We start from the raw sequence: 22,386 nt of genomic DNA, 5'->3' as shown, positions 1-22,386 counted from the left end.
CCATAAAATATAAATTTTCAATATAATAATATTATTTTTAACCAAAATTTTTATTTATCTACAAAACGGTAGAATTTTCAAACAAATAACCTTTAAAAAATATAAAAAAAATAAAATAAAAATAAAGAAATAAAATTTGCGTACCATAAATTAAAAATTTACAACGAAAAATTAAAAAAAAAACAGTTGAATTTTCAAACAAAAAACTTCAAAAAATAAATTTAGATTTAAAAAAATTTCGTCTCCTACCATAAAATATAAATTTTCAATATAATAATATCATTTTTAACAAAATTTTTTAATTTTCTACAAAACGGTAGAATTTTCAAACAAATAACTTAAAACAAATAAAAAATAAAAATAAAGAAATAAAATTTGTGTACCATAAAGTAAAAATTTACAATGAAAAATTTTAAACAAAACAGTTGAATTTTCAAACAAAAAACTTCAAAAAATAAATTTAGATCTAAAAAGATTTTGTTTTCTACCATAAAATATAAATTTTCAATATAATAATATTATTTTCAACCAAAATTTGTAATTTTCTACAAAACGGTAGAATTTTCAAACAAATAACTTAAAAAAAATTAAAAAATAATAAAAATGAAATAAAAATAAAGAAATAAAATTTGTGTACCATAAAGTAAAAATTTACAGCCAAAAACGAAAAATTTTCAACAAAACAATTTAATTTTCAAACAAAAAACTTCAAAAAATAAAATGAATTTAAATTGAAAAAAAAAATTTTTCTACCATCAAATATAAATTTTCAATATAATAATATCATTTTTAACCAAAATTTTTTATTTTAAACAAAACTGTTGAATTTTCAAACAAATAAATTAAAGAAAAAATAAAAATAATAAAATAAAAATAAAGAAATAAAATTTGTGTACCATAAAGTAAAAATTTACAACCAAAAACGAAAAATTTTCAACACAACAGTTGAATTTTTAAACAAAAGGTAAAATTTTCAAACAAAAAACTTCAAAATCAAGAAGAAAAAAATAATTAAAATTAATAAAAGATAATTCTTCTACCATAAAATATAAATTTACAACCTAAGAGGACAAATTTTCGATAAAAAAGATGACTTTTTTTCAAAACAATTCAATTTACAACATAATTATATTAATTTTCAACACAATATTTTCATTTTTAACAAAAATTTTGAATTTTCAGAGAAAGAATTTCAAAAATAAAAAAAAATGTCTACCATAAAATATAAATTTTCAACAAAATAATATCATTTTTAACCAAAAACTTGAATTTTCTACAAATCGGTAAAATTTTCAAACAAAAAACATTTATGAAAATAATTGAAAATAAAATGTTTACAAAATAAAAATTTAAAACAAAAAAAGATAAATTTTCAATAAAGCAATTAAATTTTCAATAAAAAAGATGACTTTGTAGCAAAAAAGTTAAATTGGCAACATAATTATTTAATTTTCAACACAATATTTTCATTTTTAACCAAAATTTTGAATTTTCAAACAAAGAATTTCAAAAAATTAAAAAAAATGTCTACCATAAAATATAAATTTTCAACAAAATAATATCATTTTTAACCAAAAATTTGAATTTTCTACAAATCGGTAAAATTTTCAAACAAAAAACATTTAAAAATAAAGAAATAAAATTTTACAAAATAAAAAGATAAATTTTCAACAAAGTAATTAAATTTTCAATAAAAAAGATTACTTTTTAGCAAAACAGTTTAATTTACAACATAATTATCAAATTTTTAACGCAATAGTTTCACTTTTAACCAAAATTTTCAGCCAAGCGGTAGAATTTTCAAACAAAAAAACTTCAAAAAATAAAATAAATTTAAAAAAAATAAAATTTATAAAAAATGTTTTTTTTCTACCATGAAATATAAATTTTTAATACAATAATATCATTTTTAACAAAAATTTGAAATTTTCTACATAACGGTAGAATTATCAAACAAAAAACTTCAATCAAACAAAAAAATAAATAAAATAAGACAATAAAATTTGTGTATAAAAAAAAAAATTACAACCAAAAACGACAAATTTTCAACAAAAGAGTTTAATTTTCAATAAAAAAGATGACTTTTTAGCAAAAAAGTTCAATTGACAACATAATTATTAAATTTTCAACACAATATTTTTATTTTTAACAAAAATTTTGAATTTTCAACCAAACGGTAGAATTTTCAAACAAAAAACTTCAAAAAAATAAAATTAAAAAAAATGTCTACCATAAAATATAAATTTTCAACACAATAATATCATTTTTAACCAAAAATTTGAATTTTCTACGAATCGGTAAAATTTTCAAACAAAAAACATTTTAAAAAATAAATAAAAAAATAAAATAAAAATACAGAAATAAAATTTGTGTACCATAAAGTAAAAATTTACAACCAAAAACGAAAAATTTTCAACAAAACAGTTGAAATTTCAAACAAAAAACTTCAAAAAATGAAAAAATAAAATAAATTTAGATTAAAAAGATTTTTTTTCTGCCATAAAATATAAATTTTCAACACAATAATATCATTTTTAACCAAAAATTTGAATTTTCTACAAATCGGTAAAATTTTCAAACAAAAAACATTTTAAAAAATAAATAAAAAAATAAAATAAAAATAAAGAAATAAAATTTGTGTACGATAAAGTAAAAATTTAAAACCAAAAACGAAAAATTTTCAACAAAACAGTTGAAATTTCAAACAAAAAACTTCAAAAAATAAAAAAATAAATTTAGATTAAAAAGATTTTTTTTCTGCCATAAAATATAAATTTTCAATATAATAATTTCATTTTTAACCAAAATTTAGATTTTTCTACTAAACGGTCGAATTTTCAAACAAATAACTTAAAAAAAATAAAATAAAAATAAACGAATAAAATTTGTGTACCATAAAATAAAAATTTACAACCAAAAACGACAAATTTTCAACAAAACAGTTGAATTTTCGATAAAAAAATGACTTTTTAGCAAAACAGTTTAATTTACAACATAATTATTACATTTTCAACAGAATAGTCGAATTTTTAACCAAAATCTTTTTCAATTTTCAAACAAACGGTAGAATTTTCAAACAAATAACTTTAAAAAAAATAAAATGAAAATAAACAAATAAAATTTGTGTCCCATAAAATAAAAATTTACAACGAAAAACGAAAAATTTTCAACAAAACAGTTGAATTTTCGATAAAAAAAAATGACTTTTTAGCAAAACAGTTCAATTTGTAACATAATTATTAAATTTTCAACACAATAATTTCATTGTTAACCAAAATTTTGAATTTTCTACTAAACGGTAGAATTTTCAAACTAAAAGCTTAACAAAAAAATAAATGAATAAAAATAAAAATGAAAAAAGAGAATTTTTCTACCATAAAATATAAATTTACAACCCAAGATGACATTTTTTTAAACAAAACAGTTGGATTTTCGATAAAAAAGGTGCCTTTTTGTGCAAAAAAAAAGTTCAGTATACAACGTAATTATTAAATTTTTAACAGAATAGTTTATTTTTTAACCAAAATTCTGAATTTTTAAACAAAAAACTTCAAAAATTAAAGAATAAATACAAAAAAATAAATAGAAAAAACGATAATTTTTCTACAATAAAATATAAATTTGCAACCCAAGGACATAAATTTTCAACAAAACAGTTGAATTTTTGATAAAACATATGACTCTTTAGCAAAACAATTCAATTTACAACATAATTATTAAATTTTCAATAGAATAGTGGAATTTTTAACCAAATAGTTGAATTTTCGACCTACAAGGATAAATTAAAAAAAAACTAATAGTTGATTTTTTAAACAAAAAAGTTGAAACGCATACCAAAAGATATGAATTTAAAAAAAAAACAATTTTAAAACATGAAGATTAATTTTCTAGAAAAAAATGAATTTTTAAACAAATAGTTACATTTTTAACTAAAAAAGGCAAAGTTTTAGATGAATTTTCAACGAAAAAACATAATAATTAAATTTCTAACAAAATAGTTTAATTTTTGACCAAATTGTTGAATTTTTAACTAAATGGTCGAATTTTTTATTTAAAAAAATTCAACTTCCACCAGTAATAGTTGCATTTTTAACCAAATAATTTAATTTTTATGCTAAAAATTAAAATGTTTTAGAAAACCGTTTACTTTGAAACTGGAAAATATGAATTTTCAAACAAAAAAGAGAATTTTCAAGCCAAAAGTTGAAAATTTTAATCACAAAAGACGAATTTTCTAAAAGATAGTTAAATTTTTAACTAGAAAGGTTAAATTTTTAAGAAAAAAAAGGTTATTTTCAAACAAGAAAGATGAATTTCTAATCAAAAGGTTCAATTCTCAAACAAAATTTTGACAAAAGAATCTTTTATAAACGAAATAAAACAATTTCAGATAAAGATATAAAAATGTCAAATTTATTTATTCATTTCAACCAAAAAATATCAACTTTCTACCAGAAAAGATGAATTTTCAATCCAAAAGGGACCAGTTTTTTAACAAAACAGTTGGATTTTCAACCAAGAAAGATGACTTTTTAACAAAAATTTAAATTTACAACATGATAATTAAATTTCAACAAAATAGTTTAATTTTTGACCAAATTGTTAAATTTTCAACTAAATGCTCGAATTTTTAATAAAAAAAGATTTAAATTCAACCATTAAAAGTTGCGTTTTCAGCCAAAAAGTTGAATTTTCAACAAAAAAAGTTAATTTTTACAAATAAAATTTTTGAATTTTTTTAAAAATCATTAAATTTACACCAAAATAGTGGAATTTTTAAGCAAATATTTTAATTTTGGACCTATAAATATTAATTAGAAAAAAAATGTAATATTTGATACTTCAACCAAAAAAGTTGAAATTTACATCGAAAAAGATGTCTTAAAAAAAACAACAACTAATTTTCAACTAAAAAGATTAATTTTCAACAAAAATAATTTTTCAACAATTGAAATAGTTAAATTTTCAATTAAAAAAAAAATTCTCCACCAAATATTTAAATTTTCGACCTGCAAAGTTAAATTTAGAAAAAAATGTGATAATTGATATTTCAACCAAAAAATTTGAAATGCCAAAAAAGATGATTAATTTTGTAAGAAAAAAAAATTAATTTTCAATCAAATAGTTTAATTCTAAGCTAAAAAAGATAAATTTTTGACCAAAAGATGGAAGATTTCAACGAATTTTCAAATAAAAAAGACTTATATTTAACCAAAGATACGAATCTCGAATAAAAAAAGATTTTCTAATCAGGAAAGAAAAAAATTTTCAACCAAATTGTGTAATTTCCATTCCAAATTGACGCAATATTAACAAAACAGTTGAATTTTCAATAAAATAGATGAATTTTTAACAAAATAGTTAAATTTAAAATATAATAATTAAGTTTTCAACAAAAAACTATAAATTTTCTGTTCAGATAGATTAATGATCACTAAAACAGTTGAATTTTCAAAGAAAAAGATTAATTTAAAAAAAAGTGAATTTTCAACAAAAGAATTAAATTTGTAACGAAATTTTAAATTTTAAAGCTAAAAAATCAAATTTTTTATAAAACCTGTTTACTTTGAGATCTGAAAATATGAATTTCCAACGAAAATGTTAAATTTAAATTAAGCAGTTACATTTTTAATAAAAAAAGTAAATTTCAAACCAAGAACTTTAGGTTTTAGAAAAAAGACGAATTTTTAGTTAAAAATATCAATTTTTAACCAAAAATGAAAGTGACATTTTCAGTTTAAAAATATTAATCTAAAAAAAAAAATATCAACAAAATATTTATATTTTAAATCAAAGAAATTAATCGTCAACCAAAAAATAAATAAATTTTTAATAAAGACTTCATTTTCGGCCAAATTAATCAAATTTTCAACAATAAAATAATAATTTTCAAAAAATAGTTGAATTTTCAATTAAAAAAATACGAATTTTCAAACAAAACGGCTGTATTTTCAACGAAATAATAAATATAATTAAATTGTAAATATAATTTCAAATAAAAACATACTAATTTCTAATTTATTTATTTATTTCAACCAAAAAGGTCACTTTTCTACCATAAAAGATGAATTTTCAATCCAAAAATTCTAATTTTCAACATAAAATAAAAAAATTTTAATAAAAAAAAAGATAACTTTTTAACAAAATAGTTAAATTTACAACATAATAATTAAATTTCATCAAAACAGTTTAATTTTTGATCAAAATTTTATATTTTCAAGCAAATAGTCAAATTTTCAAGCTAAAGAATCTTGAAACCTAAAAAAGAGGAATTTTTAAGAAAGAAGTTAATCTTGAATCAAAAGAGACGCATTTTCAAAAATATGAATTTTCTGTTCGAAAAAATTAATATTCAACAAAACAGTTCAATTTTCAAAGAAAAAGATTAATTAAAAAAGTGAATTTTCAACAAAATAATTAAATTTGTAACACAATTGATAAATTTTTTAAAAATATTTAAATTTTCTGCACAAAAAGATAAATTTATTACCAATTGGACGAATTTTTATCTAAAAAAAAATCAACTTTTAACCAAAAATTGAAAAGTTACATTTGCCGTTTAAAAAATTGTGAACAAAATAGTTCAATTTTTAAAACAAAGAAATTAATCTTTAAAAAAAAAATAAATAAATTTCTAATAAAGATTTAATTTGCTGCAAAAACAAAAAATAGAAATAAATAAAAAGCAAATAAATTTCTAACAAACATATTATATCAGGGCAGCCTCGAATTTTTATTTTCAAAATTTCCTTATTTTTCCCTGACCAATTATTATTTTTTCCGCATAATTTATATTCTAAAATCAGAATTTTAATCTTGTAAGTTTTTAAATTATTATTTTAATTATTATTTTGATTATTGTTTGAAATTTACCAGCGATGTTTTTTCTGGAACCTTGGTCGCATTGGCACAATCCAAAATCTGCTTTAAGATTTTCTTTCACACAAATTTCATTTTCTCTACAATCCACTGGTCCAACACATCTGCCACCACTCGATCTCAATAGGGGATAATTTCCATCTTCTGCATCAGAGCTAGAAAATTAAAAAAGGAATATATGTTATGAAAAATAATTTGAATACATTTTAAGTCTCATAATCTTTAAGTTAAAAAAAAAAGAACAAAAAACTAAATTGCTTTACATATTTTCAATTCTTAATTAAACTAGCCAAATGGTTTCTTGAGCCTTTCATTTTTCCAGCATAACAAAATAATCGACAAAATATTTTCAAACAAGAAAGATTAAACTTCAATAAAAGAGTTGAATTTTCAAGCAAAAAAAAAACTAACTTTCTAGAAGACAGATAAATTTTCAACTAGAAAAGTTGATTTTCTACCTGAAAAATATAAAATTCAACAAAATAGTTTAATCCTGAACAAGAAAAGATTAATTTTTAGTCAAACAGCTGCAGTTTTAACAATAAATTCCAAAATTTCTACCTGGATAGATATATTTTCAAAAAATAAAAAAAGAATTGAAATTTAAACTAAGAACGAAGAAGAAACAAATTTTCTACAAAAAAAACTAAATTTAAATCATAAAAGAAGAATACTCAACCAAAAAGTTAATTAAAAAAAATCAAACAGTAGAATTTCTCACCAAAGAGATAAAATTTCAACTAAAATAATTAAATTATAAAAAAATTATACATTTTTTAAAGAGTAGTTTAACTTTCAACAATCCATTTTAATTTTTAACAAAACAAGATTAATAATTCCCAACCAAAATTATAATAGTTGAATTTTTAACTAAAAAAGATAAATTTCCAAGCCAAAAAAATAATATTTTAGAATACAATTAAATTTTCAACAAAAAAGTTATTTTCAAACAAGAAAAATGAATTCTATACAAATAGTTGAATCCTGAACAAAAACAGATTAATTTTTAGCCAAACAGCTGAATTTATAACGAAAAATTGTGGAATTTCTACCTGGAGAGATTTAATTTAAAAAAAAAAAAAACGAATTTTCAACCAAGTAGTTGCATTTTTATCCAAAAAATATGAAATTTCTACCAAAAAAGATCAAATTTCAAACTAGAACGACAAATTTTCAACAAAACAATTGAATTTTTAACGAACAAAGATTTTTTAGTCAGAAAAGAAAAAAAATTTCACCAAATTGCTCAATTTTCAACTCAAAAATACGATTTTTCAAACAAAAAGTTAATTTTCAAAAACCAAATAGTAGAAGAGATAAATTTTCAACTAAAATTATTAAATCATAAAAAATAATTCTTTTTTTAAAGAGTAGTTTAACTTTCAACAGTTCGTTTCAATTTCAACCAAACAAGATGAATAATTTTAACTAGGACGTTGAATTTAAAAAAAAAAATTTCGTAAACCAAAAAGACTAATTTGAATTTTCATTTTCAATCAAGAAAAATGATTTTTATACCAAACAGTTGAATTTTTATGACAAAAAGACAATTTGTTTAGAAAAAAATTAAGTTTTCAACAAAAAAGTTCTTTTTCACACAAAAGATAAATTTTCAAGCAAAAAAAAAACTAATTTTCTAGAAAACAGTTAAATTTTCAACCAAAAAAGTTGAATGTTCAACAAAAAAGTGCTTTTCAGACAAGAAAAAGGAATATTATAAAAAATAGTTGAATTTTCATAACAAAAAGAAGACTTATTTAAAAAACAATTGAATTTTCAACAAAAAAGTTCTTCCTCACACAAAAGAGATCAATTATCAACCAAATAGTTAAATTTTCATTTAAATAATTAAATTTTCAACCAAATAATCGAATTCCCAAACAAGAAAAAATAAACTTTAACAAAAGAGTTGAATTTTCAAGCAAAAAATACGAATTTTTTGTTTTTTAAATAAAAATTCATTTATTTAAAGAGAAATTTTCTCTGTTTTGGATAAAAATTCAATTATTTGGTTGAGGATTCAACAATCTTGTTAAAAAGTAATTCCTTTTGATGAAAAATTCGTCTTTTTTGTTTGAGAATTCAATTTTTTTTGCAGAAAAAATGTGTTTTGTTTAAAAATTCATATTGATCTTGAAAAGTCAACTGAAATCTTTTTTAACCAAAAAATTAATTATTTTTTTTGAAAATTTATATTTTTAATTTAAAAATTCATCTGAATTTTGTTAAAAAATTAAATTTTTCTTATTTCAATTTCAACTACTTGGGAAAAACCTTTTTCTTTGGTTTAAAATTAATTTTTAAATTGAAAATGTAATTTTTCCTTTTTTTTACAGATTTATCTTTTCTAGTCTAAAATTCTCCTTTTTTGGTAAAAAAAAAATCATTTTTTGTTGAGAAACTTCGTCTTTTGGATTGCAGGTTCAACAATTTAGAAAAATTGGCATTTCTTTCTTAAGTGAAAAATCTTTATTAGTTAAAAATCTGTCTTTTTGGTTCTAAAATTATTATTTTTTGTTTAAAATAAATTAATAGCTTTTAAATTTGTATGCGAAATACAGGTTTCTAAAATATTTTCTTAAAAATTCCCCTTTTTAAATTCAAAATTTAATTTTTTTCGTAGAAACTTATTTTTTTGTTAAAAAATTCATATTTTGTTCTTGAAAAGTCAACTGAAATCTTTTTTGGATAAAAATTCAACTATTTTTTTCAAAATTATATTATTTTGTTGAATATTAAGTATTTTCTGGATAGAAAATTTGTCATTTTCGATTGAAAATCTATGACTTTGGCACAAAAGTAATATTTCGTGGTAGAAAATGAATTTATTTGGTTGAAGATTCCTTTTTTTTTTACTAAAAAACTTTTACTATCGAATACAATTAAATTTTATACTAGAAAAGTTGAAATTTTAACAAAAAAGTTCATCTTCAAATAAGGAAAACGATTTTTTAACCAAATGATTAATTTTTAATAAAACTGCTGCATTTTTTACAACAAATGGTGAAATTTATACCTGGAAATATACATTTTCAAAAAAAAAAAAAGAATTCAAGCAAGTAATTTGATTTTTAACCAAAAAATATAAAGTTTCAAACTAGAACGACGAATTTTCAGAAAAAGAATTGAATTTTTAACTAAGAAAGATTTTATAATCGGAAAAGAAAAAAATTTTCACCAAATTGTTGAATTTTCAACTCAAAAAGGCGAATTTTCTACAAAAAAATTTAAGTTTAAACCATAAAATAAGAATATTCAAACAAAAAGTTAATTTTCAAAAACCAAATAGTAGAATTTTTCACCCGAAAGATAAATTTTCAACCAAAATAATGAATCTTCAAAAAAAGAATACATTTTTTAGAAAGTACTTTAATTTTCAACAATGCAGTTTATTCTTTAATCAAACAAGATAAATTCCCATCTAAAAATATAATAGTTTATTCTTCAACTAAAAAAGATTTTTATTTTAAATCCAGAAAGTAAAAATCATGAAAAAAATACAAATTTGATACAATTCAAATAGTTGAATTATCAGTAAAAAAATTAATTTTCACCGAAAAGAAATGATTTTTTTACAAAATAATTAGTTTTTCTCATTTTTATACCATACTAATTTTATGCACTTAAATTTGTAGACCCAGAAAAGTTTAATTTTCAACAAACAAGTTCATTTTCAAACAAGAAAAATTATTTTTAAACCAAATAGTTGAATTTTTATGACAAAAAGGCGATTTGTTTAGAAAACAATCAAATTTTCTACCGGAAAATTTGAATTTTTAACAAAAAAGTTCTTTTTCACACAAAAGAGATCAATTTTCAAGACAAAAATAATAATAATTTTTTAGAATACAGTTAAATTTTCAATCAGAAAAGTTGAATGTTCATCAAAAAAGTTATTGTCAAACAAGAAAAAGGAATATTATAAAAAATAGTTGAACTTTCATGACAAAAAGACATATTTAAAAAAACAATTAAATTTTCAACCAGAAAAGTTGATTTTATAACAAAAAAATTCTTTACAAAATTAAGGAGATATCAATTTTCAGCTATATAGTTGAATTTTCATTAAAATAATTAAATTTTTAACCAAATAACATAATTTCCAAATACAGAATACAAATTTTTTGTTTTTAAAATAAAAATTCATTTTTTTAAAGGGACAATTCATTTTTTCAAATTAAAAACTCAACTATTTGGTAGAGAATTCAACAATTTTGTAAAAAAATTATTCTTTTTGGATAAAAATTTATATTTTGATCGTGAAAAGTCAACTTCAATCTATTTTAACACAAAATTCAAATATTTGTTTGAAAATCGATGTTTTTGATTTTAGAAATTCATCTGTTTTAGTAACAATTTCATTTTTTCAAATAAAAATGCAACTTTTATTTTTAAATTCTTCTTCTTTGCTTTAGTTTTTAACTTATTTATTAAAAATTCATCCTTTTTGGTTGAAAAAATTCGCCTTTTTGGATTAAAAATTCAATTTTTTTTTCGCAGCAACTTATTTTTTGTTAAAAAAATCACATTTGATTTTAAGATGTCAGCATAAATTTCGTGAAAAATTAATCTTTTGCTGAAAAGTAATATATTTTGTTTTAAAATACAATTTTTGTTGAGAAACTTCGTCTTTTAACTTGAAGATTCAACAATTTAGTTAAAATTTTATTTATTTCTTGAGTGAAGAATCTTTATTAGTTGTTAATTGACCTTTGAAAATCCGTCTTTTTGGTTCGCAAATTATTTTTTTTCTCTATAAATTTCATCTTCTTTTATTGAATTATAAAATATAAAACTTTTTTCTTGGGATTTTTTTTTTAGATTAAAAATTTAACTATTATGTTAAAAATTGAATTATTTTCTTGAAAATTGAAATATTTTATTAAAAAGCCATATTTTATAGTAGAAGACATTTTTTGTTTAAAATAAATTAATAGATTTTAAATTTGTATCTAAAATATATATTTTTTTAATTCATGTTTTTGGTTGAAAACTTAAATATATTTTAACAGAAAATTCCAATACTTTTTTGAAAATCTATCTTTTTGATTAAAAAAATTCATCTGCTTGAGTAAAAATTTAATTTAAAAAAAATGCAACTTTTATTTTGAAATTCTTCTGCGTTGCTTTAGTATTCAATTTATTTATTAAAAATTCATCCTTTTTGTTTAAAAAAATTCGCCTTTTTGGATTAAAAATTCAATTTTTTTTTTAAATCATATTTTTTGCTTTTAAATCGATTTATTATTATAAAAATTGAGAAACTTTTACATATAATACTATGAAAATACAGTCTGCTCTCGCATGTCGCGCTGTCGTAAATTATAAACCATCTACTAAGAAAAAAGTATGAAATAATCGAAAAAAATAATTATTTCACTCCATATGATATGCTTACGTTAGAAAGTAAACAAAAATCAATCAAATTTCAAAAAAAAATTTTGTTCAAAAATTACTTTTTCACTCACTAAGTGCACACTGGGTGTTAGATACCCCACGATTTTTTTAACCTTTACTTGCAGTAGCTGCTGCTTAAACGACTTTACTTACAGTTAGTGCCTCCAACTAAAGCTAGATGGCGAAACTTATTCAAATTTTTCGAATTAAGTATGGTTTATAAGAGTTTGAAAATTGCTTGGGGTATCAGTTACCCATAATGCACTTTAAGGGTTAAAGTTGATCCACTTTATTAAAAAATTCATTTTTTTTAAATGATGCTCCATTCTCTTAATTAAAAATTCATCTGTTTTGTGGAAAAGTGAACTGTTTTGATGATATTATTATTTTCTAAAATTAATCTTTTTAACTGAAAACTCAACCATTCAACTTTTGGTTGAAAATCGATGTTTAAGTTCCATTTTCTAGAATTTGGTACGTTTTGTTAAAGCGCAAATAAGTCTCTGGGTGTTTTACACCCAGTATGCCCGCAAATAAGCGGACTGGAATAATCTCTTTAGTCATTACTCACCCGACATCCTCGACTTGATGCAAAATATCAGCCCACTCTTCATCTTCTTCGACCGGCTTAACGAGAACCATAACCGGCGGATTATCGTTTTTAAACTCGGGTCGTTCCAATGGTGTACACATTTTTGAAGTCATACATTGTACGCTATAACAGGTGTTATTAAACATCATAGCCACATTGCATAGAGGTTCATTGCAACAATTAGCAACGCAATCCTTGATATTATTTACACCCAATTTCTCGGTGTAAACGGCTTGAGTTTTGTTCCCTAAGGGGGCATGATCGTCAAAAATTTTTGGATAAAGTCCGGGACACATTTGACTTTGACTTTTTGTGTCCAAATCCGAATACTGGCCGACACAGATTTCCAGGAATAACAGGCAGAGGCCCACATAGTTCACATAGGTCATCGCGCTGCAATCATTTAAATTTCTTTCAATTCGAGCACTTCGAATATATTTTTATTTTTTTATTTCCGGAATAGTCTGCGATAATTTAAATTTAATAAATCAAAAATACGGGGTGACCGTTTTAATCAAAGAAAAAAATTCCCGGTCATTTCCCGGTCAATACAATTTTAAAAATCGAAATAATAATAAAAAATAAACTACAAATTAAAGCATTCAAAATGAAACACTTGAATTTTAAACTTTTAAAATTGAAGTTTAAAAGTTTTTCAATTCAAAAATTTTGTATTTAAATGCTCAATAACTTTTGCGTATAAACAGGAAGGTACTTACACTTTTCATTTGAACAGATTTACATAAAATGCAGATAAACTGCAAAATTCAGAACTTAGAAAATTCAGAAAATTAGAGTTCAAAAAATTAGACTAAGTTCCAAAAATATAGATCCACGTTAAGATTTTCAATACTCTAAATTAAAGAATCAACCAATAAACTTTAAAAAATTTCAAAATTATATTATTAATTTTTTTTAGGCTAGAAACATAAAAAAATTAAATTAAATAGTTCAAGGATTTTTGAAATTTTTTCAGAACTTCTACATAACTTTTAAAATGAATTGAATTTTTCCTACAACTTCTAGAAAATCCTGCAAACTTACAAAAATTTCTTTCAAATTTGGATTTATAAATACAATTGAACACTTATTATTTGTAGAAAAAATTTGAGTAATTTAAAGACATATTTAGAAGATTTAAAAAGATTCAAAATTAATTTAGACCTTGAAATTATATCATATAATTTAAATGAAGTGTGTGCAAAAAATGTACATTTTTCAGATTTCAAACAAAAAATTTATAGGCTTTTGAAGAATTGTGAAAGATTCCAAAAGAATAAACACATTTTCTTAATATCCCTAAGAAAATTGAAAACGATTTTTCATTTTGAAACATTATTTTAACAGAATATTTAAAAAGATTTTAAGAGATTTCCGAAATTATCAAAAGAGAACCTGAAAAATTTTAAAGACTTTTTTAACAAATTTGCAGGATTCTCTAAAAATTGTAGAAAAGATTTTAATTTATTTAAAAATATGTTTAGAAATTCTGAAAAAAATTCAAAAATTTCGGTTAAAAACGAAACAATGCAAAAAAACATATCAAATTAACAGTAAAAAATGGCTAAATATTAAATAATTATTTTTAATTCAATAAAAGCCATTAATTACGAATATATTATTATAAATTTATTTTCAATTTGAAAATAGTGTATAACGCTTCATTTTTAAACGTTTTATCAAATAAATTATTGTTCAGTTTTTAATACTTAAAGTACAGATCCATTTTAAAAATTATTTATTCATTTGTTTATATTTACAGTTTATAAAATAATACTGTTTTTTTATAAAAAAAAATTTCACCTACAAACACTTTTAATTTTTAACTGTGTAAGTCTTCAAGACTGCAATTAAATTTTTTTAAATAAAAAATATACGCCTAAAAATAAAAATCGAAAATGAATTTTTGAAGTACCTAAAAGATTTTTAAATAACGCATTATAAACTGAATGATATTCAAATTTAAAAAGGTTTGAATTCAACTAATTATTTTTTAAACTGTTAAAATCGAACTTGGACAGATTTTTCTTCTGAAAATTTGGAAAAATTCCCGGTCAAGTTTTTCAATTTTCGACTAATAATGCTAAATTCTAAACATAAAATGTAACCGCTGATACGTCAACCGAAAAAGATTTTAATGTTAAATAAAAAATCTTTGATTTCAAACCAAAAATATAAATTTGCAAACTAAGAAAGATTTTTCAGTCAAGAAAAATAAAAGTTTAAACCAAAATTGTGACAATTTGATCAAAAAATGCATATTTTTTGGAAAACAGTTGAATTTTAAACCGGAAAATATGAATTTTCAACAAAAAAGTTCATTTGTAATAAAACAGTTAAATTTTTTACCAAAGAGACGACTCTTCAATCAAAAAAATACAATTTTTCAATATACTATATGAATTTTTAAACAATAAGATTAATTTTCAAAAAAAAAAACATTAATTTTCCAAAAAAGAAAATTGATTTTTTCAAGAAAATACATGAATTTTAACGAAATAGATTAATTTTCAATCTAAGGAGACAAATCGTCAACCAAATAGTTGAATTTTGAACTAAGAAAAAATCGATATTCAACAGACCATGTAATAGTTACATATCTTGTAAAAAATGTAATTTCCATCTTAACTGATGAATTTTCAATTAAAATGAAGAATCTTTAACTGAATAAGCTGAAATTTTAACCCAAAAAATAATAATTTTTACTAAAAAACACAAATTGTCAAACAAAAATGAAATAATTAAGTTCTAAGTTAAGAAAATCAAAGTTCAGCCAAAAAAGAAACAAATTTTTCAACCAAAGAAATTAATTTTCAACTAAAATGATAAATATTTTAACTGGAACTTTTGTATTTTAAACCGAAAAAAAAGAATTTTTAAAGAAGGAGATTAAATTTCAAAGAAAAAAATAATTTTCTACCAAAAAAATGAATTTTTTAACAGAATACGTGAATTTTTAGTGAAATAAATGAATTTTCAATTTTAAAAGACAATTTTATATCCAAATTTTTAAATTTTGAACTCGAAAAGGTCAATTTTTTACCAAAAATGGAACGGTTAAATTTTCAGTTAAAAAATTAACTTTCGATTAAAGTAATGAATTTGCAACTAAAAAAATTAATTTGTTGTTAAAAAAAATTAATTTTCAGTCAAAAATAAAAATTTGAATAAAATAGTTGAATTTTCAACCATGAAAGAGACAATGAAAATGTGATCCAAAATGTTGAATTTTCTGATCAGAATGTTAAATTATCTGGCCAAAAAGACAAATTTTCTATAATGCAGTGGATTTCTCAACCCAAAAATATGAATTTTGAACAAAAATATTAATTTCCAACAAAATTTTGGAATTTTAAAACCAACAAAAAACTAATTTTCTACTCGAGGATTTTTTCAAAAGGAACCTTATTTCTGAAAAAATTTATTAATAAAATTTTGTTGAATCAAGAAGATTAATTTTCTACTAAAAAAGATCAATTTTTACTCAAATATATGAATTTTAATTGATACAGTTGAACTTTGACAAAAAATATTAATTTTCAACAAATTTTTATTCAATATTTTAAAAAATTTCGATTAAAGTTTTGAATTTTCTGACACACAGTTTAGTTTTCAACTCAAATATATGAATTTTAAAAAAAAGTTAATTTCCAATAAAATGTTCGAATTTTAAGAAAACCAAAAAAAAATTTCTACTTGAAGATTTTTTCAAATGGAATCTTATTTCTGAAAGAATGTATTACCAAAATTTTACTAAATTTTGGTTATCAAATATTCACAAAAAAAGATAAAATTTTAAACAAGAAAATTAATTTTCTACGAAAAAGATGAATTTGTACTAAAATACACGAATTTTCAACAAAAAAAAAAGGTTGATTTTTGACTAAAAAATTGAATTTTCAGCAACAAATTTTTAATCAATAAAGAAAAAAATTGAGAATAAAGATTTTAATTTTCTGACAAGAGGGTTTAGTTTTCATCTCGAAAACATTAATTTTTCACAAAAAAGTTAATTTCCAATAAAATTTTTGAATTTTAAGAAAACCAAAAAAAAATTGTCTACTTGAAGATTTTTTCAAAAAGGAATCTTATTTCTGAAAAAATTTGACTAAATTTTGATAATTTTGATAACTATTGTTAAATTCGTGGTTATCAAAGAAATGAATATTCAACAAAAAAGATAAATTTTTAATCAAGAAAATTAATTTTCTAAGAAAAATATACATTTTTACTAAAATACACAAATTTTCATTTAAATAGTTGAATTTTTAACAAAAAAGATTGATTTTTAACCAAAAGATTGAATTTTCAACAAAAAAATTTTAATCAATAAAGAAAAAAATTTCGAATAAAGTTTTGAATTTTTTTAGACACAGTTATTTTTCAACTAAAAAATATGAATTTTTAACAAAAAAGTTAATTTCCAATAAAATTTTCGAATTTAAAGAAAACAAAAAACAAATTTTCTAATTGAGGATTTTTTCAAAAGGAATCTTATTTCTGAAAAAATGTATTAACAAACTTTTACTACATTTTTTTTTAGAAAAGATTACTTCAAACATTTTACACAAGGAATTGTTGTTAAATTCGTGGTCACCATAGAAATAAATATTTAACAAAAAGGATAGATTTTTAACCAAGAAAATTAATTTTCTACAAAACAAAAAAAAAACTTTTACTCAAATTCACCAATTTTCATTTAAATAGTTGAATTTTGACCAAAAAAAGATAGATATTCTACCAAAAGATTGAATTTTCCTCAAAAAATTTTTAATCAATAAAGAAAAAAATTTCGAATAAAGTTTTGAATTTTCTGACACACAGTTTACTTTTCAACTCAACAATATGAATTTTTAACAAAAAAGTTAATTTCCAATAAAATTTTCTAATTTAAAGAAAACAAAAAACAAATTTTCTACTTGAGGATATTTTCAAAAGGAATCTTATTTCTGAAAAAAATGTATTAACAAAATTTTATTAATTTTTTTTTTAGGAAAGATTACTTAAAAGATTTTAAACGAGGAACTATTATTGAATTAAATTATAAAATTAAATTAAAATTAAATAAAAATAAAAATTAAATTAAAATTAAAATTAATTTAAAATTAAATTAAAATGAAATTAATAAATTCATGATTAAATATGAATTTTTAACAATAAAGTTAATTTCTAACAAAAATTTCGAATTTTAAAGAAAACGAATTTTCTACTCGAAGATTTTTTCAAAAGGAATCTTATTTCCGAAAAAATGTATTAATAAAATTTTATTAAATTTTTTTTAGAAAATATTACTTACAATATTTTAAACGAGGAACTATTATTAAATTAAATTAAAATATTAAATTCATGATTAAATACGAATTAAAAAAAAAAGTTAATTTCCAACAAAAATTACGAATTTTAAAGAAAACTTGAAGAAAATTTAAATAAAATAAAAGATTTTGGGCGAGGAACTACGGTTAAAATCGTGGTTATCAAAGAAATAAATATTTAACAAAAAAGATAAATTTGTAACAAAGAAGATTAATTGTCTACTAAAAAAGATAACTTTTTACTAAAATTCAACAATTTTCATTTAAATAGTTGAATTTTGACAACCAAAAAGATTGATTTTCTACCAGAAGATTGAATTTTCCTCAATAAATTTTTAATCAATAAAGAAAAAAATTTTGAATAAAGTTTTGAATTTTCTGACACACAGTTTAGTTTTCAACTAAAAAATATGAATTTTTAACAAAAAAGTTAATTTCCAATAAAATTTTCGAATTTAAAGAAAACAAATTTTCTAATTGAGGATTTTTTCAAAAGGAATCTTATTTCTGAATAAATGTATTTAAAAAATTTTAATAAATTTTTTTTAGAAAATATTGCTTAAAAGATTTTACACGAGGAATTATTATTAAATTAAATTAAAATTATATTAAAATTAAATCAAAATTAAATTAAAATTAAAATAATAAATTCATGATTAATTATGAATTTTTAACAACAAAGTTAATTTCCAACAAAAATTTCGAATTTTAAAGAAAACGAATTTTCTACTCGAAGTTTTTTTCAAAAGAAACCTTATTTCTGAAAAAAATGTAACTAAATTTTAATTGGAAAAATATTAGTGAAAAGATTTTAGGCAAGAAACTATTATTAAATTTGTGGTTATCAAGGAAATGAATATTCAACAAAAAAGATAAATTTGTAATCAAGAAGATTAATTTTCTACTAAAAATAATAATTTTTTTTACTAAAATACACCCATTTTCATTGAAATAGTTCAATTTTAACGAAAAAATATTGATTTTCATCAAAAAGGTGAAATTTTCAACCTATTTTTAATCAATATTAAAAAAAAATTGCAAATAAAGTTTAAAATTTTCTGACAAGAAAGTTTTGTTTTCAACTCAAAAATATTAATTTTTAACAAAAAAGTTAATTTCCGATAGAATTTTCGAATTTAAAAAAAAAAAAACAAAAAACTAATTTTCAACGTAAGGATTTTTTTCAAAGGAATCTTATTTCTGAAAAAATTTATTACCAAAATTTCACTAAATTTTGATTATAAAAAATTACTTAAAAGATTTTAGACAAGAAACTATTATTAAATTAAATTAAAATTAAATAAAAATTTAAATTTAAATTAAATAAAAATTTTAATTAAAATTAAATTAATAAATTCATTATTAAATATGAATTTTTAACAATAAAGCTAATTTCCAACAAAAATCTCGAAATTTAAAGAAAACGAATTTTCTACTCGAAGATTTTTTTCAAAAGGAAACTTATTTGTGAAAAAATGTATTAATAAAATGTTGATATTCAACTAAAAAAATAAATTTTTAACGAAGAAAATGAATTTTCTACGAAAAAGATCAATTTTTACTAAACTACATGAATTTTTATTTAAATAGTTGAATTTTCAACAAAAAATACTGATTTTTAAACAAAAGATTGAATTTTCAGCAAACAATTTTTAATCAATAAAGAACAAAATTTCATCTAAAATGTTGCGTTTTCTAGCAAAAAAGTTGAGATTCCAACTCGAAAATATGAATTAAAAAAAAAAAGAGTTAATTCGCATAAAATTATCAAATTTTAAACGCAACAAAAAACTAATTTTCTGCTCGAAAATCGTTTCAAAACGATTCTTATTTCTGAAAAAATGGATAAATAAAATTTCACTAAATTTTGGATGAAAAGATTATTGGAAAGATTTGAGCTCATTTCTATAATCCTTAACACGATAAAATAAAATCGCGAATAATTAAGTGAATCGTTTTAAGCTTAGCGAAGAAAAAAATTCCATTCTAAAACAAAATTTTTATTTTAAATCCAAGCACTAGATAAGTGTTCTGCCTAAGCTACTAAATTTTTTACCATACCTTGTGATTATTGAGCAGAATAAACCGAATAAACAAATTGCGTTTTCGCAAAAAAAAGCGTTTCGTCGGCAAAAGTGAGGTTAAGTAATACGTGCGGAGACTGACAGATTACTAGAAAACGATCGAACTCAGAGACTTAAAAATTAGCATAACAGACGTGTGCTTTACAGACTCGCTTATTTTCGACTTAACATATATTAGTGGTACTTTATCAACAACAGAAGCTAATCAAACATAGGGGCTCTTATCTAATTATACTTCCCGTTGGCCGTCACACCGGAATTCCGCGATTTGTGATCGTCATTTTTATTTGATTGTGGACAACACTTACCCAACATTCGCCTTTGGAGATTTCAAATAGACCTCTGTGGTTTAAATGGAAAATTTCGGGTTTATTTCGTTGTAAAATGGAAAGGCATCTCCTTTATTTTGACAGTTTTGACAGGTCGAGACACGTCTTGAGACACGCTTTCTGCTACGATTCTGTCTGCTAGGGGGTTTGCAATAGTCTAGGGGGCGACACTAGAGCGGTTCTTATTATTATTTCTAAAAATACTCGTAAATGTTTAAGCAAATTTAAACTGTTTCAACAATTTTTTTTTTAATTTTTCATTTTTGCTATTTTACAAAAGATTTAAATATTTTTATGTACTACTTTGTTTTTTATGAATGCTATCAAATGTTTAAACAAATTAAAATTGTTCAACAGTTAAATTTTAAACAAAAAATTGAATAGTTAAATTTTGAGTTGAGAAAAATTAATTTTCGTTAAGAAAAGAATATTGAACTAAAGAAATGAATTTTCTATAAAGAAATATATTTAACCAAGGAGATTAATCTTCTATCAACAAGATAAATTGTCATAACTAAATACATGACTTTTCAACAAAATATTTTTAAACATTTAACTAAAGAAATTAATTTTGTAACTAAAGGTTACATTTTCTACCAAAAAAAAAACGAATTATCTACGGAAAAAAGTCGAACTTTCAACAAAAAAGATAAACTTAAAATAAATCAAATAGTTAAATTTCCAGCTGAAAAATTTAATTATCGATTAAAACAAAATTTGCAACAAAATAGTTAAAATTTGAGCCAAATTAATAAATTTTCATCCAATATGATAAATTTCTAACCAGGAAGATGAATTTTTTATAATAAAAAAAAGAATTTTCTGAACAAAATAATTAACCAAGAATATTCATTTTCTAAAATCAAAACGATGATTTTTTAACAAAGTAATTGAATTTTCAACAAAATTATTAATTTTTAAACAAAAAATAAATTTTGATCTAAAATGATGAATCTTCAACCAAAAAATAGTAATTTTCTACAAAAGAATTGCCCTTTTGAAAATGAAAAAATTTTCGGGCAATAGTGAAAACATTTTTTAAGAAACGAATATTCAACTAAAGCAATGAATTATCTATAAAAAAATATATTTAACCAAGGAAATTAATCTTCTATCAAAAAGATTAGAGCATTCATTTTTAACAAAATATTTAAGTCTTAAATCAAAGAAGTGAATTTTTAAACTAAAAGTTTTAAATTTTCTAGCAAAAAAAAACGAATTTTCTACGAAAAAAAGTTGAACTTTCAACAAAAAAGATAAACTTAAAAAAATTAATAAGTTAATTCTCCAGCTGAAAAAATTAATTTTCGATTTAAAAAAAATTTGCAACAAAATAGTTAAAATTTGAACCAAATAAATAAATTTTTATCCAAAATGATACATTTCTAACCAGAACAATTAATTTTCTATGATAAAAAAAAGAATTTTTGAAAAAAAATAGTTAACCAAAAAGATTCATCTTCTCGAATCAAAAAGATGAATTTTTAACAAAGTACTTAAATTTTCAACAAAATAATTAAATTTTAAAACAAAAAATAAATTTTGAACTAAAATGATGAATCTTCAACCAAAAAAGAGTAATTTTCAACAAAAGAGTTGCATTTTTTAAAAAGAAAATTTTTCGGGCAATAGTGAAAACATTTTTTACCTAAAATGTTCAATTTTCTGGCCCGAAAGGAGAATTTTCTTCAAAAAGTAGTTCAGTTTTCCACCCAAAAATATGAATTTGTAACAAAAAAGTTAATTTCTAACAAAATTGTTTAATTCAACCAAAAATCGAAAACCTAATATTT

General features: G+C 20.6%; 1 protein-coding gene across 4 annotated transcripts in view; it reads right to left on the bottom strand.

The window, feature by feature from the left end:
• Nucleotides 1–20,712, bottom strand: part of LOC117179870 (dyslexia-associated protein KIAA0319-like protein) — an 81,268-nt gene extending 60,556 nt beyond the window's left edge. For 3 of the 4 annotated variants that reach the window (XM_033372040.1, XM_033372038.1, XM_033372041.1), the window contains exons 1-3: nucleotides 20,573–20,712; nucleotides 12,848–13,261; nucleotides 6,874–7,034 (exon numbers count right to left, since the gene is read on the bottom strand). In XM_033372040.1, coding sequence (XP_033227931.1) covers nucleotides 6,874–7,034; nucleotides 12,848–13,257 — 571 coding nt within the window. In that variant the 5' untranslated portion in view covers nucleotides 13,258–13,261; nucleotides 20,573–20,712. Of the gene's footprint in view, nucleotides 1–6,873; nucleotides 7,035–12,847; nucleotides 13,262–20,241; nucleotides 20,406–20,572 lie in introns of those variants that run through there. The other variant, XM_033372039.1, reaches the window with a different exon arrangement.
• Nucleotides 20,713–22,386: the final 1,674 nt, after the last annotated feature.

The sequence above is a fragment of the Belonocnema kinseyi genome, chromosome 9 (assembly GCF_010883055.1).
Source record: "Belonocnema kinseyi isolate 2016_QV_RU_SX_M_011 chromosome 9, B_treatae_v1, whole genome shotgun sequence".
NCBI lineage: Eukaryota > Metazoa > Arthropoda > Insecta > Hymenoptera > Cynipidae > Belonocnema > Belonocnema kinseyi.
This window is presented reverse-complemented; position numbering and strand designations above follow the sequence as displayed.